Genomic DNA, 22,476 nt, shown 5'->3' with positions numbered 1-22,476 from the left:
AACCTGAAAAATCAAAATAACCTAATATTCATATATCAACCCTTCCAAGTTATATAACTTTACATAGTTTGAAAACCAAAACATATCTATATACAACGCGAACCAAATATATACAACCCCATCAAAACATATACACAACACCTTCCAAAAGATAAAGTATTGACTACACTACAAACATATACATACAGGAAAATAAAAAGTTAACTATAAACAGCTTCACTCCAAAGCTTCTACTCCTCGTGTTGCTCTACATACTCCACTAAATTCGTACTGCAATCTTCGACAGTTATATCTGAAAAAGCTTAAATATAATAGGGGGGTGAACAAAAGTCTAGTAGGAAGATACAACTGCTATTAATCATCATAAAAACATTTCACGCATATATATAATATTCTAGTATAAGCTTAAATATTTAAATAACCAATTTAACCTTCATAGCAATATCTACCACAACCTGTGTACCTTCCACAAATCAAACCACATTCTAATTAATCTACAGAGATAAATAGATGCCCAGAAAAATATGTGGGATTTCCCGGATTACGTTAAGAATGCTTTCATCTATTAGAAACCCCATAACCGCTAAGAGATGTATTCCTTAACCATCTAATATAATTCTTTGTTGCTGGACGAATACAAAGAATTATATATAAGGAATTGCAACCAACACTCTTCCAACATCCCAGAGTATCGATATATAAGTATTTAGAATAATCTATGGCCTGCGACCTATTTAAACGACAAGCCCGGGGCTAATTTAAATGACAAAGCCCGCGGCCAATTTAAATGACAATGGCATGCGGCCTATTAAAATGACAAACCCGCGGCTAATTTAAATGACAAAGCCCGCAGCCAATTTAAATGACAATGGCCCGCGGCTTATTTAAACGACACTGGCCCACGACCTATTAAAACGACAAGCCCGCGGCTAATTTAAATGACAAAGCCCGCGGCCAATTTAAAAGACAAGCCCGCGGCTAATTTAAATGACAAGCCCGCGGCTAATTTAAATTACTTACACCCTTAATCAATACTTACCATTCTTCAATCCTGTAATCATAACTGATAACTCAATAATATAGCAAGCTACACTATCAACTAACTTCCATCTCTAAAACCAATACCATACATAGTCAATCATGCTACAGCACAACCAAGCAATCACACGCATCACATCAAAATATCATACAATATATATTTTTCATAAATGACTAAGAGAAGTAATATTCACCTACCTTCTACTTGCAACTGAAACCCAAGCCTCGGTTAACTCCCAACCACTAGTTCTATTCCATTCCAAACCACTGAAATAAATATTGGTAACTTATATTAATCATTAAGTCATACTCTAAACTTACAAGAATTCTCTAGTTTCTAACCGTAATACCAAACACTACTACACTCTACATGATTTAAAATTCATCGACGACAATCAAAATACACTCCATTGTTACTGTTCATATCCTCCATTCAATATAATCAACTAACACAATGAAAATTATAACTACTCAGCTTCAAATTCGTGTTTCTACAAATACCTAATAAAAACCCATGAAAAATCATGTCTAAACACTTAAAAACTAAAGAATATAGTATGGTTCTCATAGCATAATGATAGGGTAGTGTTTAAATCATAAACTTCTACTCAAAATACGATCTAGATGATAAAAAAAGAAGAAGAAGCAAAGAGGATGGAAAATCAGCAAACTTACCACTTAAAAGCTTTAAATTTCGTCACCCAAATCAATACCAAAACCACCTTACTCACCTAGAGAACTCAATTCAATCATTTATAAACAAAACTCCTCTAAATTTTGTTTGAAAGCGCAAGCTTTCTTTGAATATCGAATATGCTTTCTTTTAAAACTAAAAAAACTCTGTTTCTGTAAAAGGTTTTATGTTTATCTACTAAAACTCTTAAACAAATAACATATTTATTATAAAGCCCTCCTTTTGTTCCAACTTAAGCAAATAAGCCCTCCCTTCTTTCTACTTATTTTTTTAAAAAAACCCTTTTTCTATACTAACATTTTATTAAAAATTATATATATATATACCTAACCAATGCTAACACTCCAAATAAATTAATATCATATTAACAACTAATATCAATAGTAATAAGATTAATCCACCCATAAACCTTGCATCATTACATGTTTATTTGATATTGAGAAGTGTTGGGATATTACTTGGAGGGTGTTGAAGTCTTGTCTATTGAGAAGGATCGATCCTTGTGTAGGATTGATCTATTTGTTGTGGGTAACATTGTTTCTGCATTGTTCTATTCACAACAATTGGTATCAGAGCATAGATTTACGACCTAGGATTTTGAGTTTTGGTAAAGAATCATAGTGCTCGAAATTTGTGTAGACAAGGTGTTCGATTAAATTTCTAAGTGAAATTGTTTTTTGGGTTATTGTGTGTAACTTGAAATATAGCTCCCAAGATGTCAAGTGCTAAGTTTGAAGTAGAGAAGTTTAATGGGAAGAATAACTTTGGGATTTTGAGAGTCCAAGTCAGGGACATCCTCATCCAACAAGGTTTGCATAAGGCCTTAAAGGGGAAACAAGCAAAGGCGGTGAGTATGAGTGATGATGATTGGGAAGAGTTCGATCTTCAGGCTTGTTCATCAATCCAGTTGTGTCTTGCTAATGAGATCATGTATAGTGTGATGGGAGAAGATACCGTTGCCGGTATTTGGCTCAAGCTAGAGTCTATGTATATAACCAAGAGCATGACGAACAAGATATACCTTAAGAAGCGTCTTTATCGATACATGATGGTGGATGGTTCAACGATGCAAGAGCACGTTAGTGAGTTTCGTTGATGTCTAGCAAATTATTTGAATGTTGGTATGCAGATGGATGATGAGAATCAAGCCGCATGTTTAATATTCTCTTTGCCTGAAAGCTATGAACATCTAATGACCACATTTATGAACAGAGAAGATGTTGATCTTGATGAAGTTCAAAGTGTGTTACTTTCCTATGACTTGATGAAAAAGACAAGAGTTGAGAATGGTATTGATGTAGGTCAGGGGCTAGTGGCAAGAGGAAGGTCGTATGAAAAGGCTTCTACAAGCAATGAGAAGTCTAGGTCCAAATCAAAGAAGCCTTTGACACATGTGAAGTGCTACAATTGCGATGAAAAGGGACATTATGCAAGTAATTGTCCTCACCCGAAGAAAGAGAACAAGAGAGATAGTAAGAAGAAAGGTAAGGCTAAAATTGAGGCAAGTTATGCTTCAGGCTCTAAAAGGGACGAGTTAAGTCTCTGTGTGTCCACACAAGACTATATGGCCGAAAGGTGGATTCTTGATTCTGGATGTTCCTACCATATGTGCCCAAATAGAAAGTGGTTTACTTCTTATGAGAGCATTGATGGTGGTTCCATTTTGATGGGTAATGACGTTACTTGTAAGACGGTAGGAATTGGAACTATACGGGTCAAGATGCATGATGGTATAATGAGGACTTTAACTAATGTGAGGCATGTTCTTGAGCTAAAGAAAAACCTTATTTCTCTTGGTACCTTGGATTCCAAAGGCCACAAGTTTGTGGGTGAAAGTGGAGTCCTAAAGATTGTCAGTGGCTCTTTAACAGTTATGAAGGGTCAAAGACATGGAACCTTGTATACTTTGATGGGTAGTACGGTGATAAGTGATGTAGCAGTGGGTGCATGTAGTGATGATTCTGAGTGCACTAAGATGTGACATATGCGACTAGGGCATATGAGTGAAAAGGGTTTGTTTGAGTTGTGCAAGCGAGGGTTCTTGAAGGACTTGAATAAGCCAAGTATGGGGTTCTGTGAGCATTGCGTCTATGGGAAGCAGTGCAGAGTCAAATTCAAGTCAAGCAAACACACGACAACAGACATCCTTAACTATGTATATACGGATGTTTGGGGACCCTCCAGAGTGGCTTCAAAGGGAGGTAACCGTTATTATGTCTCATTCATTGATGTTCATACCCGCTATGTGTGGGTGTATATGATGAAAACAAAAGATAAAGTGTTCGAGACATTTAAGAAGTGGAAGGCAAGGGTTGAGAATCGCACAGATAGGAAGGTAAAGACACTACGGTCTGATAATGGTATTGAGTATACCTATGGGCCTTTCTAAGAGTTTTGTCTTGGCAGGGGAATTGCCGGCATTTGGACAATCGAGGGCACGCGCACCAATGAGAATGGAATGGCAGAGAGGATGAATAGAACCTTGCTTGAAAGAGCGAGATGTTTGTTGTCTAATGCCAGTCTAGGCAAAGAGTATTGGGCAGATGCAATGTCCATGGCGTGTTACCTGTATAATAGGTCACCAGTTCCAGCTATATATTGTAAGACACCTTATGAGGTGTGGTCAGGAAACCCAGTTGATTATAGTATTTTTCCGAGTATTTGGATCGACAGCTTACTACCATGTGAGGGAGAGCAAGCTAGATCCTAGATGAGCTAAGAAAGTCATATTCTTAGGCTTCACAAATGGGGTAAAGGGATACAGATTGTGATGTCTAGAAGACCACAAGTTCCTGGTCAGCAGAGATGTTACCTTTGATGAGACTTCTGTGTTATCTTTCAGTAAGCCGGAAGGAGCTGGGCAGAATGGTGAGTCTTTAGAAGTTCAAGCCACTGAGCTTGAGTTGTTTGATGCAACAAATGACTGGTTGGTTCATGATGAAGTACCAAATCATGAAACCACACAGCAATAGGAAGAAGAGCATGAGCATCCGCAACTTGTATTGGCTGACCCTAGGCCAAAGAGACAAGTTAAATAAGTGCACAAGTATGAGCACGAGAAGCCGGTGAAATACTATGGTCAAGTGGATTTAGTGGCATATGCACTGAATATCAAAGATGATGAGCCAAATAGCTTCAAGAAAGCTGTTAGAGATGCTTATTATAGAGATTGGTTGGTAGCTATGCAAGAAGAGATGGAGTCTCTTGATAAAAATCACATATGGGACCTAGTTTTATTGCCAAAGGTCAAAAGGACTATCGGCAATAAATAGGTGTTCAGAAAGAAAGAGGTCCTTCCTGAGTCCGACAGTACTGGGTACAAGGCAAGAGTAGTAGCAAAGGGGTTCTCACAGAAGGAAGGAGTCGACTACAATGAGGTATTTTTCCCGATGGTCAAAAATACTTCCATTCGTGTGTTATTGAGTTTAGTTGCTCACTTCGACTTGGAGTTAAAGCAACTTGATGTTAAAATTACTTTCTTGCATGGGGACTTGGAGGAAGAGATCTATATGAGACAACATGAAGGGTTTGTTGTTGCTGAGAAAGAAGATCATGTATGCAAATTGAATCGGTCACTGTATGGATTAAAGTAATCGCCCAGGCAATGGTACAAGCAGTTTGACACATTCATGATGCAACATGAGTACACCCGAAGTAAGTATGACTGTTGTGTCTTCATGGTAATGACTTCATCTATCTCCTGTTTTATGTGGATGACATGCTTATTGCTTCTAAAAATATGGTGGAGATAGACAAGTTGAAATCTCAACTTAGCTTTGAGTTTGAGATGAAAGACTTAGGTGGAGCCAAGAAAATATTGGGCATGGAGATTGACAGAGATAGGAAGAAGCGATGGATAGTTGTATCTCAGAAGAAATACCTTCATAAAGTAATTTCTCGTTTTGGTATGGAGAATGCAAAGTCAGTTTTTACATCTTTAGTTGGGCATTTTAGGCTTTCAACTAAGTTTTGTCCTAGTTCGGTGGAGGGACAAAATCATATGGCAAATGTTCCTTATGCAAGTGTCGTAGGCAGTTTGATGTATGCTATGGTGTGCACATGCCAGACATTTCACAGGCAGTTAGTGTTGTAAACAGGTATATGGCTAATCCTGGGAAGCAGCATTGGATGTGGGATGTGGGATTAGTTTATGGTACTTGAAGGGTACTTGAAGGGTACCTTGGATGTGGGATTAGTTTATGGTGGAGGCACTTGTTATGTCAGTGGGTATGTGGATTCAGATTATGCAGGTGATCTAGATAGACGACGATCGACTATTGGTTATGTGTTTATGATGCATGGTATACCGGTTAGTTGGAGGTCTATGCTACAGGCTAAAGTTGCTCTATCTACTACTTAGGCAGAGTATATGGCAGTGGCAGAGGCAGTGAAAGAGGCACTATGGCTTCAAGGTCTTCTGGATAATATGGGTATTGAGCAAAACAGTGTTGCTTTGTATTGTGATAGTCAGAGTGCTATTCATTTAGCGAAGAACCATGTTCATCATGCTCGGACCAAGCATATTGATGTCCGTTATCACTTTATACGGGATGTCGTTGAGGATGGTGATGTAGCACTTGAGAAAATGGACACCCATGACAATCCTGCTGATATGTTGACAAAGGTTGTCACCGGAGTTAAGTTCCAACACTGTTTGGACTTACTCCAAATCCTACATGTTTGAATGAGCCCTTTGTGGGCATGGCCCTTCGGGGCGGTTGACTGCGAGTTCTAGATGGATGTATTCTTGTTGGATGTGTTCGGCTCGGTTTTATGTGTTAAAACTTCATCGAGGTGGAGAATGTAGAGAAAAAAAGTGTTTTTTTCTCTCTGGTGTGAAGGGCGCGACCCGCACTCTACTTATGCCTAGACAAGGCGCGACCTGCGCTCTTGGTCCAATACCTTTCTCACGACCAAGGCGCGACCCGCGCTCGACTTTGCCTGGTCGAGGGCGCGACCCACGCTCCACCATTTTTCAGCACAAATTTGATTTATTTTAGAAGTTTTCTGAAATAGTATAAATATAGGTTTTTTCTGTAGAAACCTAATTTTCCAAAAACAAAGAAAGAGAGAGATTATAAGAGAGCAATTCTTTGTGAGTTGAGTGTTCATTCTTTGTGAGTGAATTGAGAGACTTGTAATCTGTTACTCTGGACATCAAGGAAAGTTTTGGAACTCGCAATGTGGACGTAGGCAAATTGCCGAACCACGATATATCTTTGTCTTGTGGTTTGTTCTCCTTTTACATTAATTGTTTTACTTTAGATACTTATTTATTTGATATTGAGAAGTGTTGGGATATTACTTGGAGGGTGTTGAAGTCTTGTCTATTGAGAAGAATCGATCTTTGTGTAGGATTGATCTATTTGTTGTGGATAACGTTATTTCCGCATTGTTCTATTCACAGCAGTTTTCCATTACACTTAGGGAATGAAATTTTTAGAGTTTACCGTTATAGTTGATTTGGTTGTAGATTGCTTGGGGGGGAGGGGGTTGATAGCGTAGTGACTTACGGACATGTCTTATGAAAATTGATCAGGAACAGTGTTTTATCTTAAATCAAGCAATTCTATGTAGTGAAAACTTATAGGTGGAACACCTCTTTCGTTTTCCTAATATTATTAAAGAATAATGTGAAATTTTGCTACAGAGTACTACTCCATTTTGTTTGCTTATAAAGCTGAATAAAACACATTTAAGTTTCTTTGGGTTGATGGTGTTAAGGAGTTGGATCTGTTCCGCTCTTCCTTCAAAGCATTTCGACTTGAGGAATGCTTCGGTTAAGTCAGGTCTGCCTTCTGTTCAGTCAGGACAGTAATCCCAGAAGAAGATATGTTCATATCAAACCCACCTGTATACAATGTAAATGCTGAGTACCAGGCATAAGCTAAGGTCTATACATTGCCTAGATCCCATGCGCAGCAATCCGCTCTTCTCTTAAATGTGGTGTATTGGAGAGTTATCGGTCTTAATTGGTTACAATATGAAAATAATACACCTTAAGATTCCTTCTTCAAACTTCATCCCTTTACTACTTGGCATGATCTTCTGATCTCCCCCTCATTATCCCCTATGTTTGTAAGCATGAAAAATAATGAAGTTGCCCTAGTCTAAAAAAAAAGTGTCTTTGCTGTTTGATAATTCAGCTACTTTTTTCTCTGTTCTTTTTTTTTTAAAATATTTAAAGGGTTAAGGCAAATCCACACCGGTTATATTGAAGGACTCTAGCCCGAAAGGCTCATTAACCCCGAAGGGGTTAGCTCTTGCCGATGCGCCACTTTGAGTAGACCTAACCCGAAGGGGTCAACTACTATATGGCAAGGAATTAAGTGGGCTTTGCCTGAAGTTTCTTCTAGGGCTCAGTGAATTTTGGGCTCAGGTGAGAAGGTAGATCTATGGAGAGACTACTGGATTGGGGAGCAATCAATTCAACAGAGGCTACAATTACAACTAGAGGTGCTCAAGGGATGTAAAGCTAAGGTTAGCAGTATTATCTCTGATGGTGCATGGTCTATCCCTCGAGCTCTTCAAGTCATTCTTATGATTGCAGGGTTTAACTTAAATCAGCTGCCTATTATCAATGGGGCAGACCAATCGATTTGGAAGCCTGACCAACAAGGTCAATTTTCGGTTCAATCTGCATTTGAGACAATTAGAAAGAGAGCACCAGGCTCTTGGTGGTGCAAACATTTGTGACACAATTGGTTGCAACCAAAGATCTCGGGTACTGCTTGGAAGCTATTGAGGAACTGTGATGCCACTGATGAGTCTCTCCAAAAAAGAGGTGTTAAACTAGTTTCAAGATGCTACATGGGATGTAATGCGGCTGATACACTCCAACATATTTTGTGGGATTGTACAGAGGCAAAGAAGTTATGGGAATGGGCTGGATTTCAGTTTGGATGTAACGACAATTTTACAAATTTTTCGGAGGCACTTAGGCTACATAGAAGAAGCGATTTCTCGATTCTAAGGTTATTGGTTGTGGGTGTCGACGGTATTAGCGTGCATGGTCATCAACTGGAGAAGTAGAAATCGATGCATCTTTGAAGGGGGAATAGCGTCTATGTCAAAGAAAAGCACAATTGAGGACTAATATCCAATTCTCTTCTTGCCTTGCTCTGGTCGGATGAAAAGAGGGGGTAGTGAGTCTCGTATCTTAAAGAATTGGGGTTTGCAAGACAAGCTAGGGAGGGCACCTAGGATTAAGGATTGCAAGTGGTACCCACCTGAGGGTGATATCATAAAAGTTAATGTCGATGGGGCTTCTTGTGGTAATCCTGGCCCTTTAGGCTATGGTGTGTGCTTTAGAAATTATGAATGTGTGTTCCTAAGCGTGTCTTTCTTGGGAATATTGGTCATCGGGCAATTTCATAGTTGAATGTTTAGCAATTCTAGAGGCGGTGGAGTATGTTATTAAGAGAAATTGGAGGAAGGTATGGGTGGAGTCAGACTCGACATATGCGGTTAATGCTTTTGGAACTTCAAGTGTACCTTGGTGTATGAAGCAGAGATGGCAGAGATGCATAAATCTTTTAGACTCATCGCAAATTGACTCCGGTTTGGAGATAAGCCAATTTCACGGCAGATCAATTGGCAAAGTACTCGGTCGGTTTTGCAAGACAATGATCAAGTTGTTTTTATTGTAAAACCCCCATGGATAACCAGATGGGAGGTTCCAGAACATGTTTATTATAGGTTTTGTTAAGTTCTTATAGTGCTACTGTGTGAGTAGACTGTAAGTAACTCCTCATGTACTCTCCTCCTCCTCCCCCCCACAACCACCTTTATCAATACAAATTTTTGCTTACTGAGAAAAAAAAAATAGACCTAACCGTCTCCACCTTGTCATGAAGATTTGCTTTCGCTCCTTGCCCCACCTATCATAGCAGCACCATGTCTCAAGCCCAAAAGCTTACCTGGCCCAAAGGTTCGTCAGTGAAAAAAATTGGATCTGACTGAAAGTCTGAAACTACCCTTGTTGGGACAATAGGTTCATATAATGTTGATTATCTAAAAAGAACGATGTTTCTGGATGATTATGAACAGTTATAGGGGCAGTTTCACCTAAAGGGCACTGCTTAATCAACTTTGACGAAAACATTTTGTCAATGAGTGTCACGTTTCCTTTCAGGTCCTCTTGAAAGCGGTCCTTGAAGTCCAGAACGCATTGCAATTTTGCCAATGTGTGTTCTGAAGACATTGCTCTGGTGATAAATTGGATAGAGCTGTAAAAACATTTAGTACAGGATGTTCAAAAACCTCCTCTTTGTCGTGCGTTGTTGCAGAGAGTTATTGTGCTGTAAAGTAAGTTTGAATGCACTGAATGCAGCTACGGTTATAACCACTTTCTTATATGAAGCGAATTAGTGGAAACAAATCTGCAATATAAACTCCTTGAAAATGGTCGTATCATGAATGGCAACGGGTCGTTTGCCCCGAATATAACATTGCTACTAAATCAACCCATTAACATTTTATTTTTCGAGAATAAAATCAATCCATTAACATATATAACCTGTGAAGGTAATCATTAACAATGTACCACCCTTGTACAGTTATACCCCTTATATACGATTAACCCTTCCTAATATCATGTCTAACCAGAGTACCAGACCCTATTATTATTATTTTATCGTACACACAATAATCAATATAAGTAAGGTATGTATATGTGTAAAAGAAAATAAAATAAAACATATCTAAATACACATACTACACAGTACACAAGATAAGACTCCCTCTTCAGTCTTCATCCATTTAGTGATTGACATAATCTTCTTATCTCCCCCTCATTATCAGTCTTGACCCCCATGCTTGTAAGCTTGACAAATGAAGATGTCCAATTCTGAAAGAAACTGTCCTGGCTGTTTGATAATTCCACTACTTTTGTCTTCGTTCTTTCATCACTGAACAACACTGAATCTGATTGAAACAACCCTTGATGGGATACGAGGTTCTTATAGTATTGGTTATCAAACTTGAATGATGTTTCTGGATCATTATTAATAGTTATTGAGGCACTTCCACCTACAGGGCACTGCTTCAATAACTTTAATGCATACATTTTGTCAAGAGATGTGTCAATAAGTGTCATATTTCCTTTCGGATCCACTTGAAAGCGGTCCCTGATCGTGTTGCAATGTGCCGATCCTATGGTATGAGCTCCTGCATTCATATTCAGTCTAATGCTGTTCAGTTACCCTTGTTACTGTATTCGGGGGAATGGCATGAGGTAAGTTATAAACTTCTAATTACTAATATCTATGTAGCCGTATAGATTATTAAGAAGGAAACATAGTATGTAGCACATTCTATAGTGCCATATGTATGTGATAGGTTTCTGCAACTCTTAGTCACATTCAATATAACAATGATGACCTGATCATTTCTTCCATTGTTATACCACCTCGAAAATCCATATATACTGTTACTTGACTTGAGCAAAGGAAATTCTTTTCATACTACATCGTTAATTCATAACCAAGTTCATTCAGGTTTATCATCTCTCTCCTTTTTTCTTGGCAAGTACAATTTATGGGCTCACAAGACCTAGTGAAAATCGCAAATACACACGTGCCTCACTAGGCTTCGACATCAGTAGGAGGACGCAAACTCACATCCTCCCCACAGTACAGAGTGCATCCAGACTCCAGAGTATGTGGTTATTGACATCAAAAAATTCTGCGTTTACCTATAGAAGCGCATTACATGCTTCACATGATGTACCGACATAAAACAAGATATATTCATTAGTGTCGCTCCCAAATTCTAAGTGATCTCCGCATTTTTATAATGATGGAACGAAATAACACTCTTAAATTGGTTTGGTAAATATAGTTCATGAATGTGCTCCAGCTACTAATTAATAAGTACTAACAAGTAACAACACATTCTAAATTTTAACGCATCACATGGGTTTTAATGTGCTCAGTCAATTGAGCAGTCTAGATTGACGAGCATCACACTATGCAGCTGCAGATGGACTAATTAATTTGGTACTGTGGTCAGAACTCAGAACTCAGAACTCAGAACTCACAAGCAAACTTAAGTAACTAAAATTGAACATAACCGTAAAAGAACATTTCAACTTCGCTGCTAATTCTTGTACTCTTTACCTGAAAGAATAACAAGATCATCCAAAGACAATCCTTTAGAGGAGAAAATTTGAACCATCTCATCCAAGCCAAAATTCGTATCAATTATGTTGCCTCTCACATTAGAAGCTGAGGATACCTTCCCATCTCTCCTTCCCGTCGGGATCTGAATCATCGGTCCTCCCGCCTGCAACAAGCACAGTAAAATACATGCACTCCTAATCAGTTTCATATATCAACTGTTGAGACCTTCATTGAAAAGTAATCAATGAGTAAGGCTCTTACAAATACAACAGCGTCTCTAGCAGCCAAAGCAAGAATATCAGCACAAGAAACTGTTTCTGGGCAAAAGAATTCAAGTAATTTCTTTGCTGATTCCACCACTGCAAATCCCCCAAGTGATCCGTTGGCTGGATCAGTTCGTTCTGTTCCGTTTCCTTCTAAGAGCACAGATCCATCACACCCCTTCAAACATGTCACAACAAAATTGTTCACAAAATCAGTGTTCTGCTCACTTTGGTTCATTTTCTTTTTTCTATTGAACTTGACTTATAAGTTATAACTCACCTCTACCATGCAGTCATGGAACAGCAACCGTAAAAGTCTCCCAGGAATCTTTGGGTCTGATTCTGAAGCTGATTTAACAGTGTTTTTAACCATGAGCTCTGCTGTTGGACATGAAGTTGCATAGAAGTTAATAGATAAGCTGGAGTTAGTAGCAGATGCTGAGACCCAGAAGAGAGAAAGTAATAGGAGCTTGTACAGTAACACATTTAGCTCCATAGACTCAAATTGCCGCCTAGACTTCTTAATATGCACCGAAGGCGGTAATGTTCATGGTGGGCTTTGCTGTTTGTTAAACCCTCATATTGTACACAAAAGTCAGTCGCAGCTCACACATGATCAAATAGTAGTCAAGAAGAAAGAGATAGTTCATTAATTTGTCCTTAAAGTAGCATTTATTCAGTTTCAGTGATGGCAGAAGGTAGATGGATTGATTTCATAACAAAGGATGAGAATAATAGTTTGTCTTGCATGCACTTATTTAGGTACCAGTTGTTTACAAGTTAGTATGTCACCATACTGGACACAACTTAATGAACTAGACTGGTTCATATGCCCAAGTGTGTAATTGTAATCAGTTTTGTACGTACAACATGGCATATGTTGGAGTTATCCTTCACATGAGGAAGAAGGAGAGAAACCGGTACTGTTCGTGTGAAGAGGTTTGAGCGAGCGCATTCATGCCTAAACTTGCAGACTTCTATGCAGATTACTATAAAAATAGAAATTAGGCTTTGGAAAATCAAGTCTTGATTAGAAACCCAATTTTAAAATTAATCAAAATTGAGAGAAAATCATTACAAAGAGAAAGTTTGTAAAGAGAGATGAGTGATCTAGTAAGGTGGAGAGACTTGAGAGGAGTGATTATAATCTTCCTTCTTATACTTATAAAAGCATCATTGTAATCTTTGTGTTGTGGTATATTTTACTTGTTTTATATTTCTATTATTTTTTGTGATAGTTATATTCATAGTTTAAGTTGTGATTGTTGGTTGTAGTTAAAGTTTAGATTTTTTATTGGAACAGAAAATTATCCAAGAACAAGCTATCTTAGTGAGGATCAATTGATATTGTTTTTGCAACAAAATGGTGGACATATCTTGTTTATTTGAAAGAATGCTGATTTTGCGCGCACTTTCGATTTAATAATATTTTAATATGAGTATACAATATTACAATTTTCTGAATGTAAGGTGGGAAATTTAGCAAGCCCTGTCTAAGAACATTAAACTGATTAAAGTAGGACAATAGATAAAGATTCAAGTAGGAAGAAGAAAAAAATGGATGTTAGCATGCTTTTGACTAATTGGTAATTAGACATATGGTCATATGGGGCGCCAATCTGGCGGGCCTATGACCCACTTTATTTGGCCTTACCTGCTTCATTGAGTGGTCAGGATAAGAGCAACGATGCTTCACTCAACTGTACACCTCCTTGATCAAGTTTCTACTTGTTCTTCTCACACTTTTTAGTTCGTTATTTTGTTTTCAACTCTTCTTCAATCCATAAAATGGCTTTATTACAACCTTTCATCTCTGATCCTTCACACTTAAAAACTTCTCCCCTTCACACCACTTGCTCTTAACCACACCAACTCAACAACAAGAAGAAGAAATGCTAATGAACTCTTCATATCTTCTCCTACAATCTTGGGACTTAAAGTAAAGCTTAAACAAGTTAGAACAAGAGTTAGTCACCAGTGTTCTGCAGTAGCACAAGAGTTTGGCGGGGAAGTGCTAACTGATGAAGAAAAAAGGAGAAGATTATGATGTTTTACTGGAGTCTAATGTTGATGAAAAGGAAAAGGTAGAAAATGAGACTGTAGAGTATGACTGGAGAGAAGAATGGTATCCACTTTATCTTACACAAAATTTACCAGATGATGCTCCTTTAGGACTAACTGTCTACGATAAGCAAATCGTTTTGTATCGTGATGGTAATGGTGATTTTCAATGTTTCCAAGATCGATGTCCTCACAGGTACATACCCAGATTCCGAATTTTATCTACATTTTTTTTTTTTTTTTTTTTTTTTTTTACGTTTAAGTAAGTGATATAGGCCTTGTTCAGTTTGTTAAATTCCTATTTAATGGATTGTTAACTTTGTTTGATCTAAAATAATTTAATTATATGATCCATTATATGGATTGAGAAAACAAAATGTATTGGAAAATTGAAATTGGAAGAAGATGATGTAGTCCTGTGTCCTAACCCACACACGGTGTCACTGCTTTTCGATAAAAACGTTTAGCTGATATTGAAGTATCACTTTTTTCGCCAGTATCACAAGAACATGATAGTCGAACCATGTTTTAGTCTTTCTGTCTTTGTATACATAAAATTTCTAGATTTGAAACTCGGTCATGGTAATTGTCAGTGGCCCTTTTATATGCAAAATATATAGTCCATCCTTCATTCTTCAGCGTATTTAAACTTTTCTTGCAATATAAGAGGTAGAAATTTGCTTAGACCATGCGGCATGTTAGCATGTATATGAAAGAATGAACTCGATCTATAGATCTAATTCTGGAACATTTAAGCTTTGGTCTTTGAAGTATCTAAAAAATAATTCAGATTGGCGAAACTATCTGAAGGTCAGTTGGTTGATGGGAGATTGGAATGTCTATACCATGGTTGGCAATTCGAAGGCAAGGGGAAATGTGTAAAGATACCTCAGGTCTGTCATGTTTCAGATTGTTAGCAATCCTATCTTTCATGCATGCATTTCCATCCTTTATTTTGCGATTAGCAAGTTAACCATCAAATTTATGAGGCGGAAATTTTATTGCCACAGCTGCCATCAGGAGCGAAAATTCCTCGAAACGCATGCGTCAAAACATATGAAGTTAGGGACTCTCAAGGAGTTATATGGGTATGGATGTCAGACAAGAATCCACCGAACCCCGAAAAATTACCTTGGTTTGAGAACTTTGCCCGGCCAGGGTTTCAAGACATCTCCACCACCCATGAACTTCCATATGATCATTCCATACTTCTTGAGAACCTCATGGATCCAGCCCATGTACCAATCTCACATGATAGAACTGATTGGAGTGCCAAAAGGGAAGATGCTCAAGCACTTCTGTTCAAGGTAGTCGAGCGGTCGAATAGAGGATTTGCTGGGTTGTGGGGTAGAGAGAAGGATCAAACAATGCCAAACTATCTAAGGTTTGATGCGCCATGTGTTCTTCAGAACAACCGCGAGATTGTTGACAAGAATGGAGAGAAACACTACTCCTCAGGTCTCTTCCTCTGTCGACCTTCTGGGCAAGGGAAGTCTATGCTCATTGTGAGGTTTGGAGGGACAAGAAGAAGCTCCCCCTTAGCAAAGTTGTTCCCGATGTGGTACTTCCACCAGAATGCCGGTAAAGTCTTTGAGCAAGACATGGGATTCCTCTCGTCCCAAAATGAAATTCTAGTGAAAGAGAAGCTTCCTACTAAGGAGCTATACATTAATTTAAGATCGTCGGACACTTGGGTCGCAGAATACAGGAAGTGGATGGATAAAGTTGGACATGGAATGCCATATCATTTTGGACACAGCACGATTTCATTGCCGACAGAACCAGCTGTGGTTGAACATGCACCAGCAGGACTGGTGGCTGGAATCTCAGCTTCTCTTCCTGCTAAGGGTGGAATTGGAACTATGCATGCTCCTAATCTAGCCAACCGATACTTCCGTCATGTTATCCACTGCAAGGAGTGTAGCAATGTTGTTAAAGCTTTTCAGACTTGGAAAAATGCCTTCTCTGTCTTGGCCCTTGCTGCTGCTGCATTAGCCATTCTAGTTTCGGCTCGACAATGGAAGACCCTGCTTGTGGTTTCATCAGCATTGTGCTTGGCTGGAGTGCATGCATGCTCTAGTGCAATTGCATTGAACACAACAAATTTCATCAGGGTCCACAGGAGACTCTGAACTCTGGAGCCAAAGGAAACCAAGATTTTGATTACTGTGATTTGGGGCCTTATACGAATTAGATAATTATACAGCAGTGTGCATATAAGCCAAGTTCGTTCTCAACACTTGAAATCAAAAGTTATATTAGTCGTGAAACCATTTCGATTACGGCTTTACACCCCTCCCCAGAACCACAGGTCATCTCTAATGAAATCGCGTGCATTTGAAACACTGACGAGAACATTATCATTCAGCATAAAACTCAGTGCAAATCTATTGATTGGAGCACCAACATTTTAAAATTCATAACAAGTCATTTGCAGAAAAGTTTGAAGATTTTGGCCATGGAACATCCTACATTCCTACACTAGTTATATTTCCTGGGAGTCGCCTTTGTGCAAATTAATGTTGCTAGCTTTTCTTATGGGTCCACGTAAGTGAAATATTTGCTGCCAGTTAAAAACCCATTTTTTTTCATAATCGTTTAAAACTCTTAAAACAGTAGAATCTTTACCATTTATTTTGCTATTTTTTAGAATGAAATCTAGAGGTAGAAAAACCTAAAAACATCGCTATCCCTACTTCAAACCCACACCTATTCTTGCTCAAAGTGTCGGAGAATGTCATTTACAATAGATGCCACTGCATCTATTCACTAAAGCCTTCTGCAGCAAGTAAGCCACGGAACATACAGTCAAGTGCCATCCTAAATGTATAGAACAATTCGAAATTACAGTTGCTATTTCCAAGTAGAAGCTACTTTTGCAAGCTATTTTAGCTAGTACTGATTGGTTAGAATTGTTTCCACATGTTGTAGTTAAATCTGTTGTCTGTGCCACCTCTGATCACTTGGCTCTTAATGTATCTTTATGTGGTAATGTAGAAAAAACATATAAACCTTTTAGATTTTTTAATATGTTGGTTCCAAAATGATACTTGTATTCCTATTTTAAAATATGTCTGGAAAACTGCTAAGCATGATAGACCTGATTGTAATATGATAATTAAGCTGACAAAAACTAGGATTAAAATGACTGCTCAGAATAAAACTGTTTTTGGCAATGTGTTTCACAATATCAAAAGGACTCAAGCTAGATTTGAAATTTTGATAAAAAAAACTCTGACAAATTACAATTTATCTATTTATTAATTGTAATTGTAGGTTTTTTCGACTTACTTCTTTATTTCTAATAAAATATTCCAATATTTACCTCTGTTTTCTAAGTGGCTGGAAAATATTCCAATATTTTAAAAACGTGGAGCCCCATCTACAATAATAGTGAAAAAAAAAAACCTCTGTTTGGCGTTGTAGTATAGTGGCTGGAAGAATGACCCTTAGTAACACCATGTAAAGGGGAGTCACCGTTATACTAGAAGTGTCCAGGTTATAATTGTCTTCTGAACCATGGATCATAAATGCATGGGGGCAAGTAGAATCTGTGCAGATGGCCAGCCCTTATCAATTATTCTGCCCAAGACCCAATCTTCCTAATTTCAAGGCAGGCCAAAATCTATCTTTCCCCCCTCTCCCTTTCGATTTGTTTAACGTTGAATTCATTTATTTGTCGAAGAAAATACTTGTCTTCTTGTCAATTCCATTTAATTGAGAACACTTGTTTTCAGATGGATTTTTTGGTTGAACTTCCGTTGGAATTTTCTCACCATGGAGGTAGCTATCCATACCTTGTCTGGTTTTTAATACTCCAAAACAATATATTTCAAAGAGATGATGAGGTTGGGACTTTGGAGAGGAGAAAGGCAGCAACACCAGAAATTCATCTTTGTCTTGAGAAGTTTCCGTTGAAATGTTGAATCCCATTGTGATGTACAATCAGGAAACGTTTGTCAATTTAGTTAAGGACTTGGATTGTAATTTCAAAGAGTGATTAAGAATAATTATTATTTTAAAAAAGTCCCTATATGTTCTTTTCTGATTGGCTGGACAGCTGGACACCAAATCTTTGGGACAGCGAAACCGGACTCTATAAGTTTTCCGTCCGTCAAAGACCACTAATACTGAGTAGTGGAAAATGCTCCTAGTGACCTACGTCAATCCCCTTTTGAGACTAAGGCATAAGATTTTTCATAAAAAAATAAATTCTACCCCCTTTTTTTTGCCGATTTCAATTGTTCCTCATCCAAAATAGATAAAAACCTCTCTCCACTCTCTTTTTTTAATTCTACAAAACACTTCCAACTCTCAAAAAAAAAAATCATTTCTTCAAACCCTCTCTCTTATTCTTCTCTTCTTCCAAAATTAAACTAAGAATGATAGAGTGATGTCAAAATTAAATGTCAGCTTCGTTATCATCAACTCCCTATTGATTAGTTCAAGCAATTTTTGAGGAGTTAGAGAGATGTTTGGTTTAGGAAATCAACCAATACTAAGGTTGTGAAACAAAACTCAGTTGAACCTGGATTTCTTGGTTCGTCCAATTCTAATCCATTTGATTCCGACTCGGACTCTGATGCTAAGAAAACCTTTACTCCCAAGAAGACATACTTCTTCAAACACTGCATCGTCGAATCTTAACAAGCAATGCTTTTAGTGATGACGAGGGAAGTGGAGCTTCTACGATTAGTTATGCTTCGAGAAACAAATACAAAAATGACTTCCGTGATTTCGGAGGATTGGAGAACCGAGAGCGGCAGAACTGGAGGGGTTATGCCACGCAAAAGGTCGAGGAGACAACAAAAAAGTGTCGATAGTTGTCTCAAGATTGCCGAGGATATTCGAGATGATGCTACTAAGACTTTGATCACCTTGCATCGCCAGGGTGAGCAAATCACAAGGACTCACGAGGCTACCGCTAACATTGATCGGGATCTCGATCCGGTATGGCTATTTGTCCTATATTTGTTGTATTTTTGCCTTGTGGATGGTGAATATAAATAGCGTTGTGAATTTGTGTGTTTTGGGGTGGGGGTGAGGGGTTAAAGCGAGAATATCTGCTTGTTAAACATCTGCTAATATCTTTTTTCTTAAGAACTTACTGTTAAATTGTCTAATAAAGTTAAATTTGATATAACTCGAACCAAAACATCATTTTTGGTGACAGAAGGATTTAACAATGTATTGCTGTTTAGCTATTATAAGATATGCAAGTAATGAGTTTTCAATAAAGATTGTGAACTATGCGTGTGGAGCATTAAGTATATCCACTAGCTTTGGGAATAGGGTCATTTGACCTTTTGGTGGTGATTGAGTGTTTGTCATTAATGTCTCAACTTGACCTTTGCCTTTGCATGCTCGATATGCTGGAGTACTTATCCCACACTACTACACTGTACAGAGATCCAAATTTGTTTTTTTTTTTTTGGATTCTTAGTTGCGCTTTCAGTTTTTGATAACTTAGCTGCGTGTTTCAGGGTGAGAAGCTATTGGGAAGTCTTGGTGGTATGTTTTCTAAAACATGGAAGCCTAAGAAGACTAAAGCAATTAAAGGGCCAGTAATTACGAGAGGTAATTATCAGATCATATTCAATCTTTGGACTTTACTAGCTAGAAAAGTTTCTCTTTGCTTACCTGAATACCTGTGTTGGGTTGCAGATGATTCATTTAAAAGAAGGGGAAATCACTTGGAGCAAAGGGAGAAGTTGGGACTGGCATTAGTTCCTAAGGGAAGATTGAACCCTAGAAAACCGGCATTTGAACCCACAATTGCACTATAGAAAGTTGAGGTACATCTTGGCATTGAAAGTAAAACTCACAGCTAAATTCATATTGTTTCTTTTAAGCTGATCTCTTTCAACTTTGATCTTTGTGTATATTAAAAAGGTGAAAAAGACAAAGCAAGACGATGGACTGAATGATTTAAGTGACATATTGGGTGAACTGAAGGTTATGGCTATTGATATGGGTTCTGAGATTGAAAGGTGTGTCCTCGATCCTATAGTGCACAGTTGTGGAAACAGAGCAGTAAAAACATTTCCCTCTCTCCCCACTTTCGTTCATCAACAAACGTTTTTTCTATGAACCGTACGACCAACTCTAGCACTGCTATGAATCGCAAGCAGGTTATTTCTGACCATGCTTATTTAATTGTTTCGGTTTATTTTTTACTGCTTGATTTTCCATTTTCTTTTTGTCTAATTGCAACTTCAGAGTCCATTTAATCAACTCTAGATTCCTGGGTGAAAACCCATTTTCTTGAGCAATTTCAGCAGAGATTTCCTCATCTTCTCTGACGTCTTGGACAGCTTCCTGGTAAGTTTAAACTTTTGTTCCTTGCTTCATAGGTTTGTGATGATCAGCATTCTGAATTGATTCTGTGCCTAGATAAGGATCTAATATACCAAATGAGATTGAAGCTTGATTTATCTTTGGTGGAGCACTACGAGAGACATTGTCCTCTACCTGAAAGGCGCTTCAATTGCTTGATTCCTCCTCGAACAGGCTATAAGGTTAATAGCTTAAGTGAAAGATGTTTTGTTATTAATTTATTTTCCTTTGGAAATTTTAGAAGTGTCATTGTTTTTGGACTATTGTAGGTCCCAATCAAGTGGCCAAGAAGCATAGATGAAGTATGGAAAGCAAACATACCTCATGTTCACCTTGCACATGAGAAATCTGATCAGAATTGGATGGTTGAAAAAGGTGAAAAGATTATATTTCTTGGTGGTGGTACTCATTTTCATTATGGAGCTGACATGTATATTGCCTTACTTGCAAATGTAAGATTTTTTCTCCTTCAGTAGTATAAAATGGAAATGTCATGAAACAGTAGCCCTAGCCCCTTCCTCCTTTAATTTGTTTTATTGCTAAGAAATAGTGTCTTAGAGGAGATGTCTCCATGACTTTGTTTGAGACTATCTCCCTCTCTCTTCTCGATGGTTTTACCGCGGCTTAAAGCCCATTTCTTCCTTTTTTCTCAATTATATTTTGTGTAGATCAGTTTTATAATTAAATTGCAAAACCAGTGCAATTATGTTGTTCTTGGTTTGAACTAACAAATGCTCAACTTTTCAAATAATATTTTAAACAATGAGGGAAGGATTCTGACGATATTTGATGTGGGGTGTGGAGTTGCAAGTTTCGGTGCCTATCTTCTTTTATCTGATATCATGGCGATGTCTGTAGCACCTAATGATGTGCATCAGAACCAAATCCAGTTTGCTTTTGAGAGAGGAATTCCTACATATCTTGGTGTGCTGGGGACAAAGAGGCTGCCTTACTCGAGCCGATCTTTTGAACTTGCTCATTGTTCTCGGTGTAGGATTGATTGGCTTCAATGGGATGACATTCTTCTTCTTGAGTTAGATAGGTTGCTCAGGCATCAAAAATACTTAGCAACTTTTCAATATCAAAACAAAACACATTGTTGCTTTGCAAAAGGTAAGTGTTGCTACTAATTTTATGTTTAATACCTTTTGAGGACTTTGATTTGTCTAATCATATACTGTGATTTGTTTTTAATTAAATTCAATATTTTTAGCTAAATTGACGTCATTCATTCTTCTACCAACTATTCTACTTATTTCCACTATGATTATCTTCAAATTCTTCCTCACATACCTTCATCTGTAAAATTTGCTTTGGAAACTCAGAATGGAATCCCGAATAATAAGAAACAAAGAGTCGCTTAGATGAAAAGCTTGGTAGGTAGTTTTGTTCTCATCATCATCAGTAGTTCTTTTCTTCCGGATGCTCGAAGCAACTCAAGGAGGAAGACTCTATCTAGCATATGTATCGGAAGGACCGGGGAAGTCACAAAATTGGAAAGACATACTTAAATATCGAGGAAAGAATAGGTCCTTCGTTTAACTCCATCGCCTACCACTGCAGCTGCTCTAGCTAAGTTTCAAGACATTAATTGCCTCAATTATTTGAGATCACTCTTAGAAAAGAGTGGCAACGCAGGTAATATCTCTATTTGTGTCCTAAAGGTCTACTACGTTACTACACTGTCCTTTCACCTTTTTTTTAATTAATTTTTTCATCCCTGCAATTGATGTTGGTTGCTCAGTTCTGGCTAGCTGCTTATCCTCAGGATATATATACCGAACTCTATATGGTAGACAGTCTTGAGAGGTTGGGAATAGATCGCCATTTTAAGAATGAAATTAGAAATTAGAAATGTACTACTACTACTACTACTACTACTACTGCTATTGCTATTGCTACTGCTACTGCTACTGCTACTAGAAAAAACAGATGCAATACTTTAAGGATAAAAGGCAAGTAA

The 22,476-nt window shown here is 37.9% G+C and overlaps 2 protein-coding genes, 1 long non-coding RNA gene and 1 pseudogene across 5 annotated transcripts; 3 read left to right on the top strand and 1 right to left on the bottom strand.

Moving 5' to 3' along the window:
- Positions 1-10,187: 10,187 nt before the first annotated feature.
- Positions 10,188-12,759, bottom strand: LOC147508465 (Peroxidase superfamily protein). Its single transcript, XM_086599137.1, has 4 exons — positions 12,397-12,759; positions 12,115-12,294; positions 11,851-12,016; positions 10,188-10,900 (listed from the first exon to the last, which is right to left on the bottom strand). The coding sequence occupies exons 1-4, from the start codon at positions 12,610-12,612 to the stop codon at positions 10,485-10,487; spliced, it is 978 nt and encodes a 325-aa protein (XP_086455263.1). The 5' UTR covers positions 12,613-12,759; the 3' UTR covers positions 10,188-10,484.
- A 1,046-nt stretch (positions 12,760-13,805) lies between these two features.
- Positions 13,806-16,447, top strand: TIC55-II (translocon at the inner envelope membrane of chloroplasts 55-II). 2 transcript variants are annotated; one of them, XM_086600985.1, is made up of 3 exons: positions 13,806-14,373; positions 14,968-15,070; positions 15,188-16,447. In XM_086600985.1, the coding sequence occupies exons 1-3, from the start codon at positions 14,138-14,140 to the stop codon at positions 16,307-16,309; spliced, it is 1,461 nt and encodes a 486-aa protein (XP_086457111.1). In that variant the 5' UTR covers positions 13,806-14,137; the 3' UTR covers positions 16,310-16,447. The 2 variants fall into 2 exon arrangements, with proteins under 2 accessions (XP_086457111.1, XP_086457112.1); XM_086600986.1 differs by having other exon boundaries at positions 13,857-14,373; positions 14,988-15,070.
- A 1,507-nt stretch (positions 16,448-17,954) lies between these two features.
- On the top strand, positions 17,955-20,681 carry LOC147508463 (SNAP25 homologous protein SNAP33-like; annotated as a pseudogene). The gene is made up of 5 exons (XR_015215681.1): positions 17,955-17,960; positions 18,645-19,127; positions 19,661-19,754; positions 19,842-19,972; positions 20,070-20,681. The product of XR_015215681.1 is annotated as an SNAP25 homologous protein SNAP33-like (transcript).
- A 1,383-nt stretch (positions 20,682-22,064) lies between these two features.
- LOC147508462 (uncharacterized) lies at positions 22,065-22,428 on the top strand. The gene is made up of 2 exons (XR_015216367.1): positions 22,065-22,151; positions 22,258-22,428. It is a non-coding gene; the product is annotated as an uncharacterized LOC147508462 (long non-coding RNA).
- The last annotated feature ends 48 nt before the right edge of the window (positions 22,429-22,476 follow it).

The sequence above is a fragment of the Coptis chinensis genome, chromosome 3 (genome assembly GCF_015680905.1).
Source record: "Coptis chinensis isolate HL-2020 chromosome 3, ASM1568090v1, whole genome shotgun sequence".
NCBI classification, from domain to species: Eukaryota; Viridiplantae; Streptophyta; class Magnoliopsida; order Ranunculales; family Ranunculaceae; genus Coptis; species Coptis chinensis.
This window is presented reverse-complemented; position numbering and strand designations above follow the sequence as displayed.